This window comes from Oxyura jamaicensis, chromosome 1 (assembly GCF_011077185.1).
Source record: "Oxyura jamaicensis isolate SHBP4307 breed ruddy duck chromosome 1, BPBGC_Ojam_1.0, whole genome shotgun sequence".
In the NCBI taxonomy this organism is placed as follows: domain Eukaryota; kingdom Metazoa; phylum Chordata; class Aves; order Anseriformes; family Anatidae; genus Oxyura; species Oxyura jamaicensis.
In genome coordinates, this window is record NC_048893.1 from 82,486,588 (window position 1) to 82,508,326 (window position 21,739).

Genomic DNA, 21,739 nt, shown 5'->3' on the forward strand with positions numbered 1-21,739 from the left:
TCATCAAGTAGTATTAGCATTTTAAATACTGTGACAGATCAAATGGCTGGTGCGCTCTGCTGAAGCATTGCATTACAATAAAACGATCACCAAACTGCTTTTACTGCACCCGGAGTATAAATTGTGTAATTTGTAGTAGGAGAAGCTAATAAAATTGTACAAGAAATCACTTTGAACGGATAGTTCCTGATACATACATGTCACATACCCGAGGGTCACGGCTAGCGATGTGAGTGAGCAATGTCACCCGGAACAATGCCACCTCAGACTTATCTCACCTTTAAGCCAATTTTACGGGCGGATCGCCTCATTTGGGCTCAGATTCCTGGCTCCGGGAACACAAACCGCCCTGGACTCACCAGCAGCGTTTTCAACCGGCAGGCGACCGGCGGGCCCTGCCAGCAGCATTCCCGTGCCACAACGCCCTCACGGCGCAGCGGGGAAGCGCCCCGGGCCCCCCCTCGGGCCGGCGCTGACTGGAGCTCCCCGGCCCCCACACGCCGGGCCGGGCCATCATGGCGGCGGCGGGCACCGGCGGCCGTTGGCGACCGTTGGCGGCCGTTGGGGACCCTGACAGGGACCCCCCACACACATACCGTGGGGGAGGGGAGCGGATTAGTGGGGGTGAGCGGGGGGGGAGGGTGAGGGAGGAGGGGAGGGGGCGCGATCCTCACCTGCGGCGCCCCGCTCCCTGCAGCGGCCGCGGCCCGGCTCAGCTGACGGCGGCCCGCGTGCGCATGCGCCGCTGCCTGCTGCCTCCTCCCTCTCCTCCCTCTCCTCCCTCTCCTCCTCCTCCTCCTCCTCCTCCCCACCGCCCAGCTCCGTGCAGACCGCGCGGCCACGTGACCCCCCGCACGCGCGCGCGGCGCCAAGCGCGCTCCTCTCCCCCTTCCCCCCTCCCCGCTCCCTTCTCCTTCTCGTCCTCCTCCTCCTCCGCCAATCACCGCGGGCGACGCGCGAAAGCCCCGCCCCCGCCGCGCACGCGCCGCGCTAACGGCCGGAGGTGAGGGGGCGCCGGGGGCGGGCGGCGGCGGCCCATGTGGAGCGGCCGCGGGGCGGGGGGGCGACGGTCAGCGGCCGGGGCAGGAGGCGACAGCGGCACCGGGACGAGCCCGGGACGAAGAGGACGAGGAGGAGGAAAACGAGGCCCGAGCCGCGCCGCCGGGCCCTGCACGCAGCCAGAGCGGACGGCGGGTAACGGCCAGGCCCGGCCGCGCCATGAAGGGGTGAGTGCGGGTTCCCTGAGGGAGCCGCGGGCTGCGCCGCCGCAGCCGTTAACGGCTGTTCGCGGCCCTCCAACGGCCTCACGGCTCCGTCGGTTGGCTCCCGGAGCGCCTCTCCGCCGCGGCCCTGCCCCGCTCGCCGCTGGCTGCGGGTACCCGAGGGCCTCACCCGGCTTCTCCCTGCCCCGCGGCCCGAGTGACCTTGCGCGGGGCTTACCTGCTCGGTACCGCCCCGGGCCGTGTGGGGCTGCGGGCCTTCCCCTCCGCTCCTTCCCGTGCGCGGAGGAAGTTTCCCGCAGCTGTTTCTTGAAGCCCGCGTTATGCAAGGCTGGGTGTTATTATTCCACTTTGGCGGCTTAAGGCGGGGTGAATGGACGCTGAGGCGCTTAAGCTTTTGCTAAGGAATGGTAAGGGGTTTAGCTTATTAGCGGCGGGGGGGAGGTCATGCAGCGCGGCTGCTTGATAGCAGGTACTTTGCTATTTCTTACAGCTCGTAAGCAGCTTCAGGCGTCGCGAGTGGCTAGTGAGTATCAGTAGAAAAGAGGCTCAGCGATGACTGTGGCGAAAAAGTAAAGAGGCAGCTACGTTAGATAGCTGTGCTTGGGGTCCTGGGCAAGCCTTTATTCACCTGGGTGCCCTAGGTGAAAAGGGGCCCTCTAATAGCAGGAGTGATGGGCTTCGTGAGGAGTGCAGCAGCGCTGCTCCGTAAAGACAGCGGTGGGGACGTGATCCTTGCTCAGCAGTGCTCCTGCACAAGGGATGTGTTTTCCTACCACCCTCCATCAGTCAAACAGAGTGGCTGAGCCGCCTAGGCCAGGCGGCAGCCGCTGAGGTCTTCTGGCAGGTCCTCTGGCCGAGTTGCCTGCTCTGCTGCCGCGCTCCACTAGGGGCTGGGGCCCAGCCTTGCATGTGCTGCTCAGGACTTCTTACGGGGAACTTCTTACTTTTTAACTTACTTTTTAACACATGAAAAACTATGGAAGTAAAGAACCTACGGCCCCCTTCTGCTCCCAGAGCACCAAGCTTTGCTTCTGTTTTGTTTTCACTTGAAGGCAGCTTTATCACTAGTGTGGCTTGAGAATGAATCCCTTAAGGTTTTCTCCTTGCATATTTCTGCTTTGCTGGTATTCCTTCATGTCTTTGAAGAGCAGAGCACGTTCCTGTCTTGTCAAAGCACTGTTAGCACCATGCAGCTAGTTCTTGTGTGGGATAAAATCTTAATATTGAATCCAAGTGTTCTCTAAAAATTCAGATTGAGGCAAATGGGATGACAGAACTCAAATTGAAAAATAACTGAGTTTCAATACAATGAAAGGGCTAGATGAACATTGCAGAAGGAACACATTAAATTACATAGGGATACTCTGGAACAAAAGCAAATTCTTTGTCAAGCTACAAAGATCAGAGGAGATCTCTAAAAAGCAAGTGCTCTTAGAAGATAGATCCCAAAATAGATCTAAAGCTTCAGATAAAGCTTCCAGCTTATAGAAACTAATGTGTTGTTTGAAGAGATCCGATCTGTCTTCAGTATTTAATCCAAAATTGTGGACCAGTTCTTCTGAACAAACTAACTCCATCTGAGCACATTTTCTCTGGGAGTGCATATGTTGCATAGTAACACACCACAAAGCACAGAGATAATTTTGGGAGCACAAAGACCCATAACATGAGCTGTAATTATGAACAGTCTACTTTGGCAGAGAAAGAAATTAGGAGAGCAACTAGCAAGTTCACTGACAGTTTTGAAATTTCAGATCTAAAAGAGACCGTGTAGTCACTGTTGCTTGCAGCCCTCTTTACTCTCCAAATTCAACGTAACACTGTTAATAACACAGAGCAGATTATAGTGTTTCTGTCATCCAGGTACGTGAGATGAGGTGGCCTCTTTCAGAGGACCTCTGAGTTCAGAGAAAGTGAAAGTTTTTTTCATTTAAAACTTTCTCGGCTGCTTAAGATTTTTTTCTTAATTGATGGGCTAAATACCAGCTTCTGAGCTTGATAATTGCTGTTATATCCCACCTGGTTTTGTGTTACTGTATTATGTTTGCTTTTCTCTCATCTTTTGAATGATTTAGGAGGAGACTTAAGTTTCCCATTTTTTCTTAGACATGATTTGGAAAACTGAGATAATTCACTGTTCTGTTAGTGAACTTGATGAATCTCTAGAGGTCCATTTTGTCTTTGTTATTTATTCATAAATGTTGTTATTGTTAGTTCTGGAATTTGAAAATCTATTTTAGAACTGTATTTGCATGAGGAAAAATAGTAATGGTAAGGACTCAAGTTTTACTGCCTGTAGTAATTTGGCTCTTCTTGTGGAGCAGATGTAAATAATACTCCCTGTGCTTTGTTGGTTTTGCAGTGCCGATTCAGTTGTTGCTCAATAGTTTTGTATTTTTCTTACAGTTGTTATGCTATTGCTTTTAAGGAAAGAAAACAGAAAATCTTGCACTGATTCTTGAGCCAGTTGCTGTCTCTGGCCTTTCGATGCCTTTATTGTCAGGGTGCTTTCCTGAGCTGTGTCAGTTCAGACGAAGCCCGTGAGGATGCCCCCCACCTTTCTTTCCCTGTTGCCCTACTCTGAAAGCCATGCAACCCGAGGGGTGCAGTGCATGACACGTGTGCTCCATCATGTGCTTTTACCCGCAGGAGCATCAGCTCACAGACAGAGCATGCAGCGCATGCTATGAGCAGGGCCCCAGGCGTGTGTTCCCATGTAGGTGTCGTTTTGTCTTACGGACTGGAGTGCCTCCCTGGTTTTATCGGGAACTGCTTGGTGGTGCTGCTGTGTGCCAGCAGACATTGGCTGTGTGATGAAAAACTAGCTGAAGTAGGGAGCTGGGTGATGTGTGCTGTACCGCTGCTTTTAAGAAATATTCAGGAGACCGCTTGCAAACTTGAGGGTTCTACAGTTCAGTACACTTTATAGTCCCTGAGGGTCCCGTCTCGGTGACGAGATGTACACAGACAGCAGCTGCTGCAACAGGGAGCTTTGCGGGCTCCCTGCAAAGAGGCTTTGAGGGCTTGCGCTCCTCTATCTGGCTTTGTGCAAGTGGCACTGCAGCTGGGGAATGCTGGGCATAACAGAAAAGTATCAATAGTATATATAAACACGATGAATAGTTATGGGAAAGCTCTGATATCTCTGCTTGTTTTGCCTGGATTCAAGCAGCAAGCTCTTCAAGGCCCTGAAGCTGTACGTGTTTCTCACAAGAACAGGGAATGCCCCCCCCCCCCCCTCCAAGTTAGCATTACAGAGTTCGTGCAGAACTGTTGATTTGTTTCCATTTGCAAGGCACAGCACTAAGCTTAACGTATATGGGAGGAAGTTCCAAGTTTATGAGAAAACTGCTGAATTGTCACGTGTACTGGAGGCAGGACAAAAAAGGTAATTGAGCTTGAAAATCAGTGTTTGGTTTCGGGATTTTTCTGAACCTAGAAACGTCCAAGTGTGAGCTGTATTTTCTGCATTTAATTTATTGGTTAGTAAATGTAGACTTTGCCTATAGCGTGCTTACAATCAGCTTAATTTCTTCTAAATCAGCTTACTGAAACTCAGTGCAGTTTACTGTAGGTTCTTTAACCGAACTTACAACTTTTACCACTTTGGGTTTAATTCTGTAACCAGGTTAAGGCGCTCCATGAAGTAGGAAGCTTTGGCAGGAGAGGAAAAGAGTTGGGGTTGTCTTTTTCTGAAAGCATCCTACAACCTAATTGTTGCTCTTGAGTGGGGTTTGACCATTCAGTTCTTTTTGCATATATGTATGGGCTTGCTGGTTTGGGACGTGTTGGTTTGGGCAATTCTCCTGTGAAAAATGTATCTTTAGTTAGTCACCAAATGCCACAGACTCTACTGCCATCTCCTGAAGACAAAAGAAATGATGCATCCTTCTTTTCCACTAAAATGGGGAATAATGGGTGATGGTTGAGCCAGATAAATACTTTTATATGAGTGGAAATGATTCAGAACTTAAAAATCCTGCCCATTTGGCAAATGCTAGAAGTGTTCAGACCAATAATCTGAGAAGGCACTAGATATTTCTTCCCAGAAGAGGAGGAGGGAAGGACAGGAGAAGTCAGATCTGTTTGGGAATCGATAGAAGTGCAGTGGTCCCTTGCATCCCTTCTGCTTTAAGTGGGGCAGGTGATGTCAGGGTTACTTTCTGCTTCCTGCTGAAAGAGGTGAAGGGAAGAAGTGACCCATGTGTTCTTCCTGGGAGCTTCAGAGGAGCAAAAGTTTGCCGGGAGGGAGTTTGGAGGTGGGGACGGAGGGGAAGAAAAAAGAGAGGAACAGTCTATGCATAGAAGGCTTGCTGGTTATCTGGAGGCTCCTGGACTTGAAGACCTGAGAGCGGAGAAGCACAGCATTGAAATGGGGTAACTGTATTTGTATCGAAGAAAGCATATTGAATTAATTCATTAAAGGAAGGAAATGAGGCTTTGTAGAAAATAGAACCAAATCCACTTCCACAACAATCTCATTAGGAGACTAAAATTAAGATATTTGAATTTTCCTGGGGGCAGAGTTATTCTTTGGGTTGAGAATGCCATGCAACGCGGTAAGATCTTGATATGTGAAATGCTGTCTCAGCTCATGTGACCTTCCTCCTCCCTCTCCCCTTTTTTTCCCAAGTTCCGTTTGGTTTTTGGCCCTAGCAGACTTGAATCTCAACCACTGAAAAGTTTTCCCATTTCCCCCATCTCACCACTGTATTACATCTTCTTCAGAGTACAAGGGGAGACTCAGGGCAGCAACTCAAGGCTTGGGGCACTTTTTGCTACTTAGTGCTTGGAATTTCTTGCCAGTAAGGATCACAAATTAGATTAAAATTTGCAGTTAAAGGAGATTTTGTTTGTTTTTAATAAGTGGCTCTTAAGCACAAACTTTTTGTTTGAGACCATTTTATTCTTCTTGAAAATTAGGAAAATGAGAGACAAAAACAGCCTCTTGTGCTTCATAAGTTAGGAGCTTACAATGATTGTTGCCTTAGAAATATTGAAGTTAAGCACATAAAGCTGATAGCATGTTCTGTTAGTTTTTCACAGTATGCTTCTGTAATATGTGATGTGAACACCTGAAATAACTATATGTATCCGGGATTCAAATCCAAAGTACGGGCAGGAGACCAACAATGAGTTGCCATGTGTTCTTTACTAATTGAATGGTTTGTGAGGAAAGGTGTTTGGGCGACTTATAGGAATAGTTTGTCTGATAGTTCTCTGAGAAGAAGTTTGTTACCTAATAGAAGTATAAGAAATGTCTTTGAGGTATTCAGAGGTATGTAAATAAGGCACTTTGTGAACCCAGCATCACTTCTGTTTTGAATTTGAAGGTAAACCTCTGTTCTCACCTGAGGATCATTAAGTACTTCATGAATGTTAATTAGTGGAGGATTGTGATTTCCTGGGAGGCATGTAAGGATTATAACTTTCATAGCCAGGGATATTGATGGTATGGAAAGGGGCTGTGATTTGTAAGCAGACCCAGGATATCGGTAGTGGAGCTGCAAAACTAGTTAAGTTATTCCAAACCAGTGAAGGATCCCTGCTTTGACCGGAATCCTGGTTCAAAATGTGAATGTGGTTGTGAGTTTACCTGACTAATGAGGAGAGTGGTTAGACCAGCAATGGGGAGTTAGGATTTCTGGCAGTTCTTTATCTGCTGTGTGATCACAGACAAGCTGTTTCCTCTTTCACCTTACTTTGATGCACCTGGGTCAGGTAACACAATAAGCCTTTACTTTGTGAGGTGCTTTGAAGAAGCAAAGTGGTATGGGCTACGAAGTGATGTATGCATGTCTGCTTCTCTGTTCTAGACCAACTATTAATTATTGCTATTATTTTGGAGTTTGGGAATTCTGCTAGCTGTGTGTGGCGATTCCTGTTGTTTGTGTCCAGCTGCAGAATGAGAAAACTTTTAATTTTCTTAGGGAAGTTTATTTTTGACACTTGCTGAAATGACCTTATTGTCTCCCACTTGCTCTTGCATAATCAGACAGCTGAGACTCTTCATGATTGTATTGCCACTTTAAGGTGTTTTTGTTGTTTTTTTTTTTGGGGGGGGGGGGATGGGGACAGGGAGGTCAAAATGTAGATTTGAGCTTCAGTACATCAAAGGAAAGATTTAAGGTGGGAAAACTGTGGGGCTATTTTAGCATAACTTTGCTTCTTGCATGGGAAGGTCAGCCAATCCTTTGTATGATGGTCAAATTCTCTAGATTGAGGCAGAGCAACTTGTCCAAGTATAATGAAGAAAAATTGAGTGAAATGCACCATGTATTTTCTGTAATAAAGGAGAGGGGACAGGATGGTCTGGAGTATGTCTTGTGGAATTGCATCATGTCAGCAAAATCTGTTCACATCTAGACCCATTTGAGTTGCACGTCTTGAGCAAAGTCTTCTGTTAATTCTGGTTCTAAAGCTACTTAGCTTTCTTATGTCCAGTGCTGTCCCTCTTTACAACCCAGCAGGGGGTAGCTTCCAGCAGGGTATCAGGTGTTGTGCGAATACGTGGTCTCAGTAGTAAGTGGGGCTAAAGATCAGGGGCTCAGAAGCAAATCGGTAAGAGTTTTTGCATGTTAAGCTTCTACTTATCCTTCTGGTTTTCTGACAAGTGAAGTAGAGCAGATTTACAGCCCGCAGATCTTCTAGATAATTGAAAACATACTGGTCTGCCCACAAGAACTAGACTAACTTGTGTGCCTAGCAAGACAGCTCATCTGGTTGGGTTTTTTGTTGCCTTTTTTTTTTTTTTTTTAATCTAGAGAGGCTCTTCTGGCTTTGGAGCCGAATCTGAGCAAAGCCACACCCTTCAGGTCTATAGCTTTCATAGCTCTGGTTTGGCTTTATTTTATGGGAGTGGATTATCCTGTCTAGACTCCTGCTTTGACTTGGAAGCCAAAATAGAAGCAATAAAGCTAGTTGGCTGCTTAGTGGGTGACAAGCCTTCTCTGAAGTCCTCTAATTTGTTCGGGTGCTCTTCCCTTGCACCCTCTCCTGCCTCTTCCACTGCACCTCGGTAAACTTTGTGAGTTGCAGATACGGTTCTGCTAAATTTAGAGTGCCAGATGCTTTAAATAAGCCTGAGTACAGCTATCAGTTACACAGAGATCTGTTTCAGTCAGGCACATCCCTCTGGGGAGGGACTTGCACTTTTTGAAGCTGAATGAGACAGATTCGCACAGCATGAAGCTCAGAATTTCTCCCTATTCTCCCTGATGCCAGCTCTAAACTGGTGTCCGATGCTTGCTGTTACCTGTGACTCCTCACAAACTGTGTGACTCCTCACAAACTGTGACTCTGGAAATTGGCTTTTATGAGCTATCATCCTCTGTAGCAGTTCTGCATTACTATAGCGCAGGAGGCAAATACAGCCTTGCAGCCTACAGAAATGCTATGTCTTGTTTAACCTGTGGTAATTCCAATCTGAATTTAAGCCACTATCAGAAAAATAGACTGTGCAAATTGCAGCTGCAAAGGCTGAAGACAGAGGCATGCAGCTGCAGTATAATTAATGGGATTGCATTTGGTCCTGAAAAAGGTTTTTTTTTTTTTTTTTTTTCTGGCAGGTACTTGAAGGATCTTAGAGCAGTGCATGTGAGAGCAGGAGTGTTGGTGCTCATGCTCTGGGCATGGATCCAGTTTCAGTAACTACTCCTTGTCACCTCTGTCAATTCCTACATCCATCGGGATTTTGTGAATCATGCTTTGCTCTGACGTAGCGGGTGGTGTTGCTGTGCACCTCACCTCACCAGCAAAGTCTAGGTGTGTGTGTTCTCAGCAGCTGAGCTGCAGGATGTTGCAGTTGGGAGAAATGCAAGTGTAGGATACGTCTGGAAAATACTTCCAGTAGAGATGGGGAAAAGCTACTGGGGTTGTACAAAGTGCCAGTTTGCATTTAGAGTGCTGTGAGCAGTTTTGGTCAACCATGTTTAAGGAAAATTAATCTGAAGGGGTGCAGAGAAGAGCTGGCATGACAATAGAGCAATTAAGAGCCAGTCATAAAGAAGGAGACTGGGATCTTGGCTTTAGGTCAAGATCAGGAAAGTTGAAAGAGGGCACAGTAGCTGTCTGAGAAGCCAGGCTGTGGGGTGGGGTGTGTTGCCTCACATCAACTGCTGAATCAAATGAGCAGTGCAGAAGAGCATGTGGGTGACTTGAATACATTCAGGGTGGCAATTGTAAGAAAGACTATGAGGATAATGATGACTTGGGAACAGCATTGCAATGGAAGGTGTCTAAGAGGCTCCAGGGGCTGGTACTAGATCAGCACCGTGTATAATAAGGCATGATGTGATGAGCCATGAGTCCCTTGTTCCTCCCTGTTAAAACTAACTGCACGGGGTGTTGGGCCTGCAGTGCTCCAGAAGCTGTGATGCCTAAGTTGGATACGATTGACTGTTGCCTCTTGTATGGGGTGGTATTTGAGATGCAGGATGAGAGTAGTAAGTCTGTATCTTCTTAAGAATATTATTGGAATAATAGAATAAAATAACTCCTTAAGGGTGGACGTGTCCCTTCTGAGTGCTTCAGGTTCTCTCACGATAATCTGAGCTCATGATTATATTTTTTTCCTTGCAACAGTAAAGGATAGGTATTTGTGGTATGGCCTGTGCTGAGCTGGAATATGCAGAACTGACCTAATCTAACTGATAGAGGAAATTTGTTACTGGTTTGACTGAAAGTAACTTGAGAAAACAGGTCTACTTGTGCCTAGCTTTCTTAAAAAAAAAAAGTCAATACAAAAGCTACTGCAATTACTCTAGTGGAAAGAAAGGAGTGGCCAAGTGGTGTACTTTGAAACTAAGGACTTAAAACAACCCCAGCCTCAAAAGATCTGAGACAAAGTACCTGTAGCAAAGTGCACGCTGTTCCATATGTGATAAGGTAGAGCACAAAATCATCTACTCACTGAGTTATTCCTGTGCTCCTCTTGCATGGCTCTTGCAGAAGCAGTTTAAACTGGGGTAAGCTAGCACTTCTGCTCAAGAAGCAGTTCTGCCTCTGGCAGATTTTTTTCCTCTATGTTGGCAGAAGATTTTGTGTGGTGAACTCAACTGGGGGACTGATGTGGGTTAAAACTAAACTTTTCTTTTTTGGCTAAGTTAGTTTTAATTGGGGTTGGTTCACCACATTGTTGCACGAACCTTTGTGCCAGTAAGAGGGTGGAAATAAGTGGCTTGGGGACAGCAAGAGTGCTGCTTTCAGCAGCAGGGAAAGCTTTCACTTGCTTTTACTTGAGGCCCCAGTGGCACTCTTGCTGTGCTGTTTTCCAGCAAAGTGAACTCTCATGATGTGGGTCTTCCTTTCCATTGGCTCATTTAGTTTACTTATTAAAGGTGTGTAATAGATGTGGTGTTGATTTAATCAGCTAGTGCTATATGTTAATGTAATTTATGGTTTGAGTACATAATGTTTAAACAGATGTACTTAGCATACTGATTTATGCTTCCTGTGGTGGTTCTCAAACGTCTTTCATATTATCCTCCAGGATAACTTGCTGGCCCTGCTGCAATTCTCAACCCAGGAGGAAGCAGCTAGTCACAGAGCAGAGGAGGTAGGCAGGAGGAGATGGCAGGAGGCGAGTAATGAATGTGGCAAGTGGTGACAGAGGGATGGGGTGCCCAGGGGCTATAGGAAGGAAATCAGTCAGCAGTACATTTCAGCCACTTGCTGCTGGAACTGTTTCTCTGGCCTGACCACTTGAGAGGTTATGTCTTGGTTCAGCAGCTATGAGCAGCCTTAAACTCTCCTTCTGCCTTTCCTTACTCATTTTTCCTGTCTGGAACCTTCCTGGGGAAGGCCATGTCTTTATCAGACATCTTATCAAGGGCAGTTAGGATTGAGATACCCTAATCCTTCTGTGACTTCATCAGAAATACTTCACAGTGCCTGTCCCACTGTTTTCTAATGCTTGATTTCTTGCTTCATCTATGACTAATTTGAAAGTAATATCAGAAAGCACGCATTACTAGCTAGGAGTCTGTTGGAGACTTTTGCCAAAGTGTAAAGTGGGAGTTGTTCTGCAATAACTTCACCATGAATTCATTGTAAAAGCTCAGGCTAGTTAGTGATCTTTTGGACAAGTGGCCTAAGCTTTCAGGGGACTGAGTGTGAATGAGGCTTTTCTCTTCTCCTACTGACCATCTACTCTGCATCTAGTCTGATCTAACTGGGCACGTGGGACCTGCTCCCTTTGGTTTCCACTCTGATGCAGACTGCAGCAAAAAAGGCCTTCTCTTTGCACTTAGTATGAGATTACTGAGGCGTTCTACTTGAGCACAGCACTCATGGACACTAATACATGTGGGAACCTCGCATGTTGTGGTTTAATTTCTGCCCTTTGTGAGGAAAGGCGGCAGCAGTGCTGGCTGGGATGAGGCAAGGATGCAAGTTGCTTTCAGTGTGTCTGAAGAAGCCCTGCCATGGTAGGCTGAACAGCTGTGCCAAGCTGGGCATAAAACAAGTGTTAGTTACCTCACTGTCTAATAACTTTGCTATCATTTGATAGCAGGCTTGTTTACTGTGTAGTACTTCTGTGCTGTGAGGAGATCATCCCTTACGAGCTCAGTGCTTCATGTTGGAATATAAGTTCTCAAAAGGGCTTGCACAAGTGGTGAAACCTGAAGAAATGAATCCTACTATTGAGAGCAAAATAATCTAGAAGGTGGAAGAAGTTGTAAAACAAAGAGATGGTGGCAGTAGGAGCCATGGAAGATGGATACTGCTTACTATTTGAGCAAGGCATATTGGTTTGTAGCTAGAAACTTCAGCGATATATCCTGCTGCGGCTTTTAGTATGCCTGAGTATGTTGGCATAGGTAAAGTCTGTAAGATTATGGAGACTGGTTTCTTCTGTCAGTCCTGAGATCACTGTTGGAGAACATACTGTCCAGTTCTGGTGAGAGGTCTCTTGAGAGATTTCTGTGTAACAGGGCAGAGCTCAGGAATGAACTACAAGCATTCATGCTTTAGAAATGCCCCTTGCATTGGGGGGGAGGGAGGGGGGGGAATTCACCTGTTCATTGTGATTTGGGGAAGATGAGGAGCTGCCTGGAAAAATCTGTAGGCACCCATACTGGCACAAGATGCTTGACACGAGAAGATTTTTAATCTGTTTGGTAAATACATGACAAAAGGTTAGACTTTGTATTCAGCAAGGTTCAATATGCAAGTACTATCATTAGTTCTTTGTAGTTAGGATAATTGGAACATACTAGTCTGGAGAACTGCACACTCATCGATAATCCGCTAGTTAAGGCCAGGTGGTTCTCCAAAAGGGAAGCCTTGCCTATGAATTGTTCGTCTTTTGCAGGGCTCACTAGGTAGAGTGAGATCTGTGTCAGAGCAGGCAGTGGTGGTCCTTGGTGCATGAGGCTGAAATAACTTTGCAGAACAGGAGGCTGTGGTTCTTGCTGTAAAAGAAAAGGAGAGAGGTGGGTGTGAGGGCAAGTTAGGCTTCTTGAAGTAATTGTTAAACTCATTGTTCCTCTAATTTTTTCTGTTAATTGCTCTGAAGCCTGCATAAGTGCCTAGAAAGCACTGGATATCTATCACCGTCATTGGTAGTGGCAACTAAAACTACCTGGAGTGCTAATTGTTTAAGGTGTTTTTTGATGCATAATCGAAGTCAGTTAATAAAGCAGACAAAGATTATACTCAGCATTGTTGGTACAGTTTTTGAAGGAAAAATGCTGTTGGTTATTATCTCTTCTTTGCTTTACTTATTATGTAAATTAAACTGAGCTGTTGTGCCCTAGGCATCAACCTATTTGAAAAAAAAGCTGACTAGGCACAAGGCGTTGGAGATGGAAAGCAGCTATGTATTACTAGAAGTAATGTTGAAGACTGGCATACAAGGATTTCATAAAACTGCCTTTTTTGAAAACGTAATTTTTTAAAAAAAAAGTAGCAAACAACATCTTTAACAGTGTTTGGGCAGAAAACAATCTGCCTGTGTGTTTGGTAAAGCAAGGTTGCAGATGAACCTAGAATTGTGTATATTTCTAACTCTGTATGCATTGGCTTTGTTCCTGCCTGCATCTTCTGATGACTATTGTAGAAAGATGCTGCTTAGCTTATCTTTTATTTTTCATTCTAGTAGTCCTTGTGAAAATTGACTACCTGCCCCCAAAGAAATGGGCTTGGGGAATATGAACAACTATTTTTTTCTGCAATATGCTTCTGGATATGATGCAGTGTTTTTACCAGGAAGTTAGTCTCATAAAAGGGAAAAGCTTGGAATGCTTCTTCTCAGCATAATTTATCGCAGTACTGGTATTTCAAGTCTGTATTTCTCAGTCAACAGGAAGAATGACTTCAGTGATGATCATAATTGATGCGTGTGCCACCCTGAAAGTGGCACTCTTACATATTAACAGGCTTAATAGGAGTTTGATTCTGCACGCAGTATTGCTGCATTTTAGAGACAGATGTGTAATACTAATCTCTCTAAGCATAAATTTTATATAGATAGGTGGTAGAATTAAGGCTGTCTTTGAAGCATGGGTGAAGACTTTATTTTCTTGGTATCTATCTAGCCTCTTGTCACTCCCAAGATTTATTTCTCTATTGTAATGTTCCTACAGGGGTAAGTATTCTCCTGAATGTTCTGCTGTCTGCCAACCCAATAAAACACATGTACTATATAGTATGTGAGTGTTAAGTGTGGCCTGAGAAACTTCTGACTGCATAGCACTATTTTTTGAGTTAAATCAGCTACTAACGAAAGAGTTGATTGTATGAACACTGTAGTTCAGATATGCTTTGAGCTGATTCTTAGACAGGACAGTTCTCTAAACATAAAGTAACTCATTTTTGCTGTCCATAGAAATTTTGGAGTGTGTCAGATGTTAAGCATGTTTTGGTTTGTTCCAGTAGCCGGATCGAGCTGGGAGATGTGACGCCACACAACATTAAGCAGCTGAAGAGGCTAAACCAGGTCATTTTTCCTGTGAGCTACAATGACAAGTTCTACAAGGATGTACTGGAGGTTGGCGAACTAGCCAAATTAGGTACAAACACCTTTGCCAGTAATTGTGGGCTGTGGTGGCAGAAATGCTCATCGTTGCTGTCCTTAACGGTTTTGAATTGCAGATCTTTCTATTTTGTTGTTTAACATAATGAGAAATAACTGCTTGGGAACCTTTAAAAGCTGCAGTACCAACCTCAAAGGGTTTGTGTTCTAAATAGCTTGCATTTCACTGGGAATAGACGTGTTTTCTGTTACAGCAGAAAATGATGTTTGCAGCCAGCTTACCTTCTGAAGTCATTGCTAGTTGGTTTTAACTGAAATAAACCAGCCACTGTGTCAGAGCACTGCTGGTAATTTCACTCAGTGTTGGCCATGATCTGATTTTATCTGGGTGGGGGAATTAGCAACAGGGAAAGAAGGAAGATAAAGGGCTTTAAATGAAGGAGTTGCATGTGCGGTCTGAGTCTTGTGGCTGATAATGCTTTGTTTCTCTCCCTGGTAGCCTACTTCAATGATATCGCAGTGGGAGCGGTGTGCTGTAGGGTGGATCACTCCCAGAACCAGAAGAGACTGTACATCATGACACTTGGATGCCTGGCACCCTACCGAAGGCTAGGAATAGGTAAGGAGTTCTTTTGTGTCTGAGTTATCAAAGAAACAAGATTTTGGTGCAGCTATTGAAATTCCTTTTTTAGTTTTTTTCTACTTTAACTAAGATAGCCCAAGATTGTGCACTTCCAGAGCAATGATTTCTTTAGAAGGAACACTGGGGAGAGAATGATTTATGACATGCTCTTGCTTTCTTGCCTTTCAGAAATTAACTTTATTTGTAGAACTTTCTAATTCAGTAATTCAGATTCTTTTAATCACATCATCCTGTGATGTAAACACAGCTTTTATAGATATGCAAATTGAAGCAGAGATACCATGAAATAATTTGTCAGAGGTATGCAGCCAGTATGCAACTCATGTAGAATATCCTAGTTCAGTTGGAAGGGACCTACAAAGATCATCTAGTCCAACTGCCTGACCACTTCAGGGCTCACCAGAAGTTAAAGCTTATTACAGAGGGCATTATCCAAATGCCTCTTGAACGCTGACATCCATGGGGCATCAACCACCTCTCCAGGAAGCCTGCTCCAGTGTTTGACCCACCCTCGTGGGAAATAAATTTTCCCTAATGTCCAGTCCGACCCTCCCCTGGCACAGTGTTGTGTTGTTCCCATGCGTCCCATCATTGGTGACAGGAGCAGAGGCCGGCACCTTCTCTGCACTTCCCCTCCTTGGGGAGCTGCAGAGAGCCGTGGGGTCACCTCTCAGCCTCCTTTTCTCCAGATGGGGCAACCCAGGTGTCCTCAGCCTCTCTGCATGGGACATATGTCCAGCCCTTCTGCCAGCATTGTTCCCTTCCTCTCAATGCTTTCAAGTACATTAACAACCTTCTTGTATTGCTGAGCCCAGAAACACAGCTGTCCTTCATTGGGTCACTTCTTCAGTATTCTAAATGATGGCTTTTTGCTATTTTTTTGTATTATTCTCCCACTGCTGATTATTGCTACTCAGGTGTAGTACCTGTTTTCTGTCTATACAGCAATGAGTATTTCTCAGTATTGCAAATCTGCAGGCCAAGTTAATTAAAACCTTATAGTACTAGCAACTTGCTTTGAAAACCTGAAACCAAGAAAACTATTTTAAATTTTACTAGTTTTTTGTCAGAAAAACTTAGCAGTGCTCTTGCATATTTTATCTGAGTTTGAGACCTTGAAGCTTGTATTTAGATAAGGTGCTTTATTCTTGTGCTTATGGGCTGTTTTTTTCTCCAGAGAAATAAAGAGTAAAATTGTGGGTAGAATTTTGTGTACAGAAAGATGAAGTATTTGTATCATATTTTATTTGCCTTTCCTAGTTCTAGTAACCTCTTCATGAATGCAGCAGTGGAGAAAAATCATAAGCTATTTAGAGAGCTGATTTATCCAAAGTTGGTACATCTATAATTATAAGAGTATCTCATTCACAGTGATGGCTTTGCAACATGTATTTCTTAAAACTGATGCTTTTTGCAGTTCAAATTTGCTGGCTGAAGTTTGGTGCTCACAGATGACATCGCTATTAAATTTTATTTTCTGATTTTAGAACACAGTGCCGATGTCATCAGTGCATTCTCTTTCATTTTAGCCTACCTATGGTTAACCTGCCTCTGCTCAAGAAAGCTCTTATTGATTGTGTGCTTCTGGTTTTAAGTATTTCTTTACCTTTTGGCAGGAACTAAAATGTTGAATCATGTCTTAAACATCTGTGAAAAAGATGGCACTTTTGACAACATCTATCTGTAAGTAAATGAGTTGCACCCATACATTCATGGAGAATGAGAGGGGTACTTGGGAACATAGGGAGGGAGATCCAAAAGCATTTTAGCATCTATTTCAGTGGGATCGTGAAATGTCTTTCCTTGTAAATGCTAACAAGAAAGCGGGGGATTGTATTCTGAGCTGCCTGTGTGATGCAGAGAAAACCAAGAGCTTGCTTGCTTTACAACAGCTTCTCTAAATTTGCTGAATTTGAAAGTAGTTTAGTTTATAAAGTGATAATCTTTAACAATTACATTGCATGATTTGGAAAAAAAGTGATAAGTTTTCCATTTGAGGACAACACTACAGTTAAAAAAAAAAGTAAGTCTTGCATGTAGTTCTGAGGCATTTGCTGTCTGTTTTACGATGTTAATGTGTTAGACTATCAGCACAGGTGCTTGCAAGCCCTCTAGGTTCATACCCGGTAGCAAGCCAAACTGTTTATTCCCATTCTTGTGGTGTGACAGGTCAGCTGTTTGTGCAGCAACACAGTAAACTTGGTCCATGACCTGACCCAGCTGGGGAAAACTGGTTTTTAGCATTTTGGTTCTGGGGTGGGTTAAAAAAAAAATCAGCTACTTGTCTACATAAGCACTTGGCGTGATAACAACATGTGGGGTACTAGGGCAGAGGACTGGGCTGCTTGAGAGGGTGCTACTATCTTAATAGATCCCAGTGGAAATAGAGCCTGTAATCCATGGATGCCAGAGTTTTGCTTCCCCTCACTGTTGGTTGCACGCTTCTGCTTCTTCCTGTGCATTGGCATCTGTGTGATTACCAAGTGATCCAATACATATTTAACCAGATCACTTCTCTGAGCCAGTTTTTTCCCTGCCTGTCACTACCTGGTTGTACCAGCACAGGCACTGGGCACTCCTGGGGCTTATCCCACAGCAGCCGTGGCTTAGATGCACTTAGGCTGCCACAGAACTGCACCCTGAGCTCTTGCCAGGACTGAAGATGTGCAGTGAGGAGTGTTTCATACACTGATATCACTGTAAATAGAGTGACTTTCTCCTCAAGCTGAGTCCTACTTTGCCAAGAAGGTGCAAATACTCTACTAGTGTAGCTCTGTGTCTCCTCTGTAAGAGGAGCAGGTATTTTAAAGAGGAGTTTGATTAAAGCTGCTTTTGGCTTATATTTCTGTTCTCTCTCAGAGGAAGTGGTAATGAATTCTCTCTCAGATGCCTGCTAATTGGCACAGGCTTTCTTTTTTGCACATTACTGTGTGCACAGCAGAGGAACTGTTTGCTGTTTTTAATTAAAAAAAAAATCCTTCATAACCCTTCTTTCAGTTTGCCAGAGTGGGATTCTGGGATGATAATAAATAGCTATGATAATAAATAGCTTCTATGATAATAAATAGCTCCCACAGTTGGGCACAACAAAATTATTTGATTGGCCTGTTGGTTTTACTGCTCTCTGCTTGTGCCTCTACAGACTGAACATACTTACGCAGTGTAGGCACCCACTTTGATATCACTGGCAAAATTTGTTGTTATGAAATTCACTTTTAGATACTTGGTGTTTATGGGACTTGACACTAACATCTTTTGTTTTGCTCTGCTGTTACTTCTGGAGTTGCTTTGGTTCTATGGTTATGCAGCACGTTGTCATGACAAAGTGATTCATGAGCTTGTGCAGCGTCCACTGAATTTGGGGAGTATTTGATGAATACCTTTTGCTGAGCCAAGCTTTTTTTTTTTTTTTTGGTAGAACTTGTGCAAATAAATGCCCTAGTTGCGTAGAGGGAAGAACTAGTAGCTGTTTGTTTTGGAGGCCTTCAAATTCTGGGAATACACTGGAGCAAGATCTGTAAAACCTGAGGGGGAGGGAAGGGAGGAGGAATCTGTAAGTCCATAGGGCTTCTTTGTGCCGACTCTTTTTTTGTGAGGGGAGAAGCTCAGTTAGCAATGAGCAAAGAGTTAAAATCATATCAAATGGTATGTTAGTGCAATCACCAGTTTTGTGTTACAGTGTATAGTGATCATCACTCAGACAACTGTTTTGGGCCATCTAAGAAGTGTTTCTAAAATAAATTTTAAAATGTCTCAAACTTTTTATATGTATTTCTACAAAATATCTATCACTTCTAAATTAAGAAAAGTTGGAATTACACAGTAATACTGCAGAGTTTCTCTACTATTTGTGTTCTTTAAAATAGTTTTACTGAGGGGAAGTATTTGCCAATTCTCAGAACAATTGCTCTGGGTCGTCTAGTAGCTGTGTTTGCTCAGGATTAAATTGAGAAGATCAAAACTTTGAGTCCTGAACTACACAATCATTCTTGTCTCTATCTAGATAATTCCTTTTCTTATCTTGCTTATATTCTTTATTCTTTCTTCGCAGTATTGATGCACAATTGTGTACCACAGAATTCTGATATGCCTCTCCTCCTTTCTGTCCCAGGCATGTCCAGATCAGCAATGAGTCAGCAATTGACTTCTACAGGAAGTTTGGCTTTGAGATCATTGAGACGAAGAAAAACTACTACAAGAGGATAGAGCCGGCAGATGCTCATGTGCTGCAGAAAAACCTCAAAGCCCCTTGTCTTGGCCAGAATGCAGATGTGCAAAAGACCGACAACTGAACAAAACCCCAACGAACACTTTCTTGCACTTGCTTGTCGCCAAATAAGGAAAGAGAGGCCTATTGATTTTTTTTATTATTCCACCCCTTCTTAATTTTTTATCTTGACCTCTCTCCAACAAAATGTAATGCTTCTTCCAAGGATTGTCAGATCAAGGGGTTTTTTGATCTTTTTATTTTTAGGGGTGGGAAGAGGTGTGCAGATCTCTTTAGTCGGAGGTGCGGAGGGCTTGAGCAGGTCACCCTGATGACAAGCTTCCTTCAGAGAATTAATCTATTTCAGTAAGCAGAATGTAAATCTGAGGTGGGGGAAAAGGAACAGCAATATCTTGTCCTTTGATTCCTACATGATCATGTTTTTTTATAACCTACAGGGTACTTTACTCCTCCCAGCTTTTGAATGTTACTTCAGTACTTCCCACTCTTCCTCTTAATTCCCCCCACCTCAAAAAAAAGTATTTTTAGTTTTTCCCAATATTTTTGAGTATGGCTTTTTCCTCCATCTTTTGCTGAGAAGGGCGGGCTACTTTACCATACCTTTTTATTCTGCCTGGGCTGTTCTTTTTGAATGCGCTTTTTTTTTTAAAAAAAAAAAAATAATAATAATCCTCACCCAAGCTGGTGCTACATTTCTTAACTGACTAAGAGGAGGGTTTAGATTGGTCTTTGTTTTTTCTTATCCTCACTTAACAAATTCCCAGCAGACTTCTGCCAGAGTAAGAACTATAGCTGGTGTTGGCAAGAGTAAACCTTTTTTTTTTTTTTAAAAGAAAAAAAGAATCCTGAGGCAAGATCCTTGTTCTAAAAATGGCTGAAATGCTGTCGGGCTCGTTGAAAGTTAATTTTATCTGTGTTGTTGGAACAGGAAAAGTGATTGTGACCATCTACTCACTTTAATCACATAAAGCAAGCACCTGTCTCCAGGTAAATTTGCTACGGATGCTAAATCTGTGGTGACAAATGGATGAGGCAGGGGTTGAGGAAGCCAGGTAGCACGGTTGAAAACAGAAGTAAGAATCTGACCCTAATCACATAGTTTTGCATGGGTCCCCTGGATTTGCTTGGGAGTGGCTTGGCTTGCTGTGTTTGTGCTCCTTCGGGAGGAGGTGGTTTAAAAACTGCACGTTTTGCTCCTTAGAAGATTCTTTTCCCCTTTTCTCCTGCAGCTGTAATAATGCAGTTCTCCTCTCATGAGAGGGTGTTCATGGAGCACTGGAGAAAGCAGCATATTCTAGACCTTTTTATGGGTTTAGAAAATAAGCTGAATGGCTTCTTCCTAGTACTGTAACCTCAAGGCCACAGTAAACTCTATTAAGCTCTGCTTTGCATTCTTTCATGCTTTCTGTGTGAACATCAGTGTTCCTTTCTATGCACTGATGTCAGTAATTTTACGTATGCCAATACAAATACCAATTTGAGCTTGGACTCTTCTCCAAGCATCTGGGAAAGTGCACTGAGCTGAGACAACACCAACCTGCCCCATTCCCCAAGGAGATATAGAACTGCATTCCTTTCCTGTTTGAGTTTTTTTAAGTTTGATCCTGCATCTTGAATTCATCCACTTTGAAAGCCTCCAACCTGTAGTGCGCATTGCAGCATACATCTTGTGAGTAGGTGCTGTCCCGTCGTTTGAAGGTGACATGGGAACCAAGGATTTCAAGATGAGAGCTGTAATAAGGGAAGGGATGGTACCCCTCATTACACACTGTGTGGTCTTTGATACCTGAGGCTTGACTATACAAGCTGCTCCAGAATTACTGCTACTTTCCCAGAGCTGTGGATCGTTCATTGACGTGCATCTGGACAGACCTATGCAGGGAAATGGCTACTCTCTTTGCTGGGTTTGCACTAATTGAGTCTTGGTGATGGGCAGATGTCTAACAACAAAAGCCCCTCTGCATGGCCTGGGCACACCTGTGTTTGCAGCACTTGGTAGCAGACTCTGGCCAGGAAGCTGCACGCCAGTTTCTTTGGCCAGAGGCAGCCTACTTTTGACAAAAGCTTATTTTTAGGACCTGCTTGCACTGGTAATGTTGGCAGTTCCAGCATCTTCCTAGAAGGGGATGTACTGAAGCACAATTAGCTTGTCATATGCCAGCATAGTTTCCCTGGCCATCTGTAGACCAAATCAAGAGAAGTATGTGGCAGGAGAGAGAGATAGTATTGTACTTGAGGATGTTTGCGCAGCACAGCTGTAACTCAGACCATAGCTGCCTCTGGTGCCAAGCAAAGTGCTCTTCATTCTTCTAGAACTAAGTGGTAAGTGTTTGGGTTGGGTAGATGGGTGTGGGGATATGAACTCTTAGGATTTGCTGTTGTCGTAGGCTTCCACAAATTGGTGTGTTTCACAGACCGTTTTCCTTCAGGTTTAAAAGTACGAGTCTGATGTCTGAACTTACTTGGATTAACCTTTGTTTCTGTCTCTTTGCTTTGGGCTGCCATCATTCTATGAATGTATCCCTGAAAACAATTCTTAGAGCTCCTATTCCACAGCAAACCTTCCTCATTGTAACTTCTGATGAGATGTATTGTAGGAGGTGGAAGAAAGAGTAACCACGCATCTAAGACTCCTTTTCCCAGGCTAGTAATCCTGGAAGACGGTTGTT

General features: G+C 44.1%; 2 protein-coding genes across 3 annotated transcripts in view; one reads left to right on the forward strand and one right to left on the reverse strand.

Moving 5' to 3' along the window:
- Nucleotides 1–797, reverse strand: part of ATP6V1A (ATPase H+ transporting V1 subunit A) — a 30,770-nt gene extending 29,973 nt beyond the window's left edge. Inside the window, exon 1 of the mRNA XM_035314650.1 lies at nt 675–797. The gene's annotated coding sequence lies outside the window, so the exon portion shown is untranslated. The remainder of the gene's footprint in view (nt 1–674) is intronic.
- A 203-nt stretch (nt 798–1,000) lies between these two features.
- Nucleotides 1,001–19,878, forward strand: NAA50 (N-alpha-acetyltransferase 50, NatE catalytic subunit). Of its 2 annotated transcripts, none has more exons than XM_035314682.1 (5): nt 1,001–1,226; nt 14,103–14,236; nt 14,699–14,818; nt 16,459–16,525; nt 18,954–19,878. In XM_035314682.1, the coding sequence occupies exons 1-5, from the start codon at nt 1,219–1,221 to the stop codon at nt 19,132–19,134; spliced, it is 510 nt and encodes a 169-aa protein (XP_035170573.1). In that variant the 5' UTR covers nt 1,001–1,218; the 3' UTR covers nt 19,135–19,878. The 2 variants fall into 2 exon arrangements, with proteins under 2 accessions (XP_035170573.1, XP_035170566.1); XM_035314675.1 differs by having other exon boundaries at nt 1,002–1,226; nt 14,100–14,236.
- The last annotated feature ends 1,861 nt before the right edge of the window (nt 19,879–21,739 follow it).

What these genes read in the sequence shown, in the direction of transcription:
- NAA50 (XM_035314675.1), top strand. An exon ending in CTACCGAAGGCTAGGAATAG is followed by an intron (nt 14,819 to 16,458) that starts GTAAGGAGTTCT and finishes ACCTTTTGGCAG; the next exon opens with GAACTAAAATGTTGAATCAT. An exon ending in ACTTTTGACAACATCTATCT is followed by an intron (nt 16,526 to 18,953) that starts GTAAGTAAATGA and finishes TTTCTGTCCCAG; the next exon opens with GCATGTCCAGATCAGCAATG.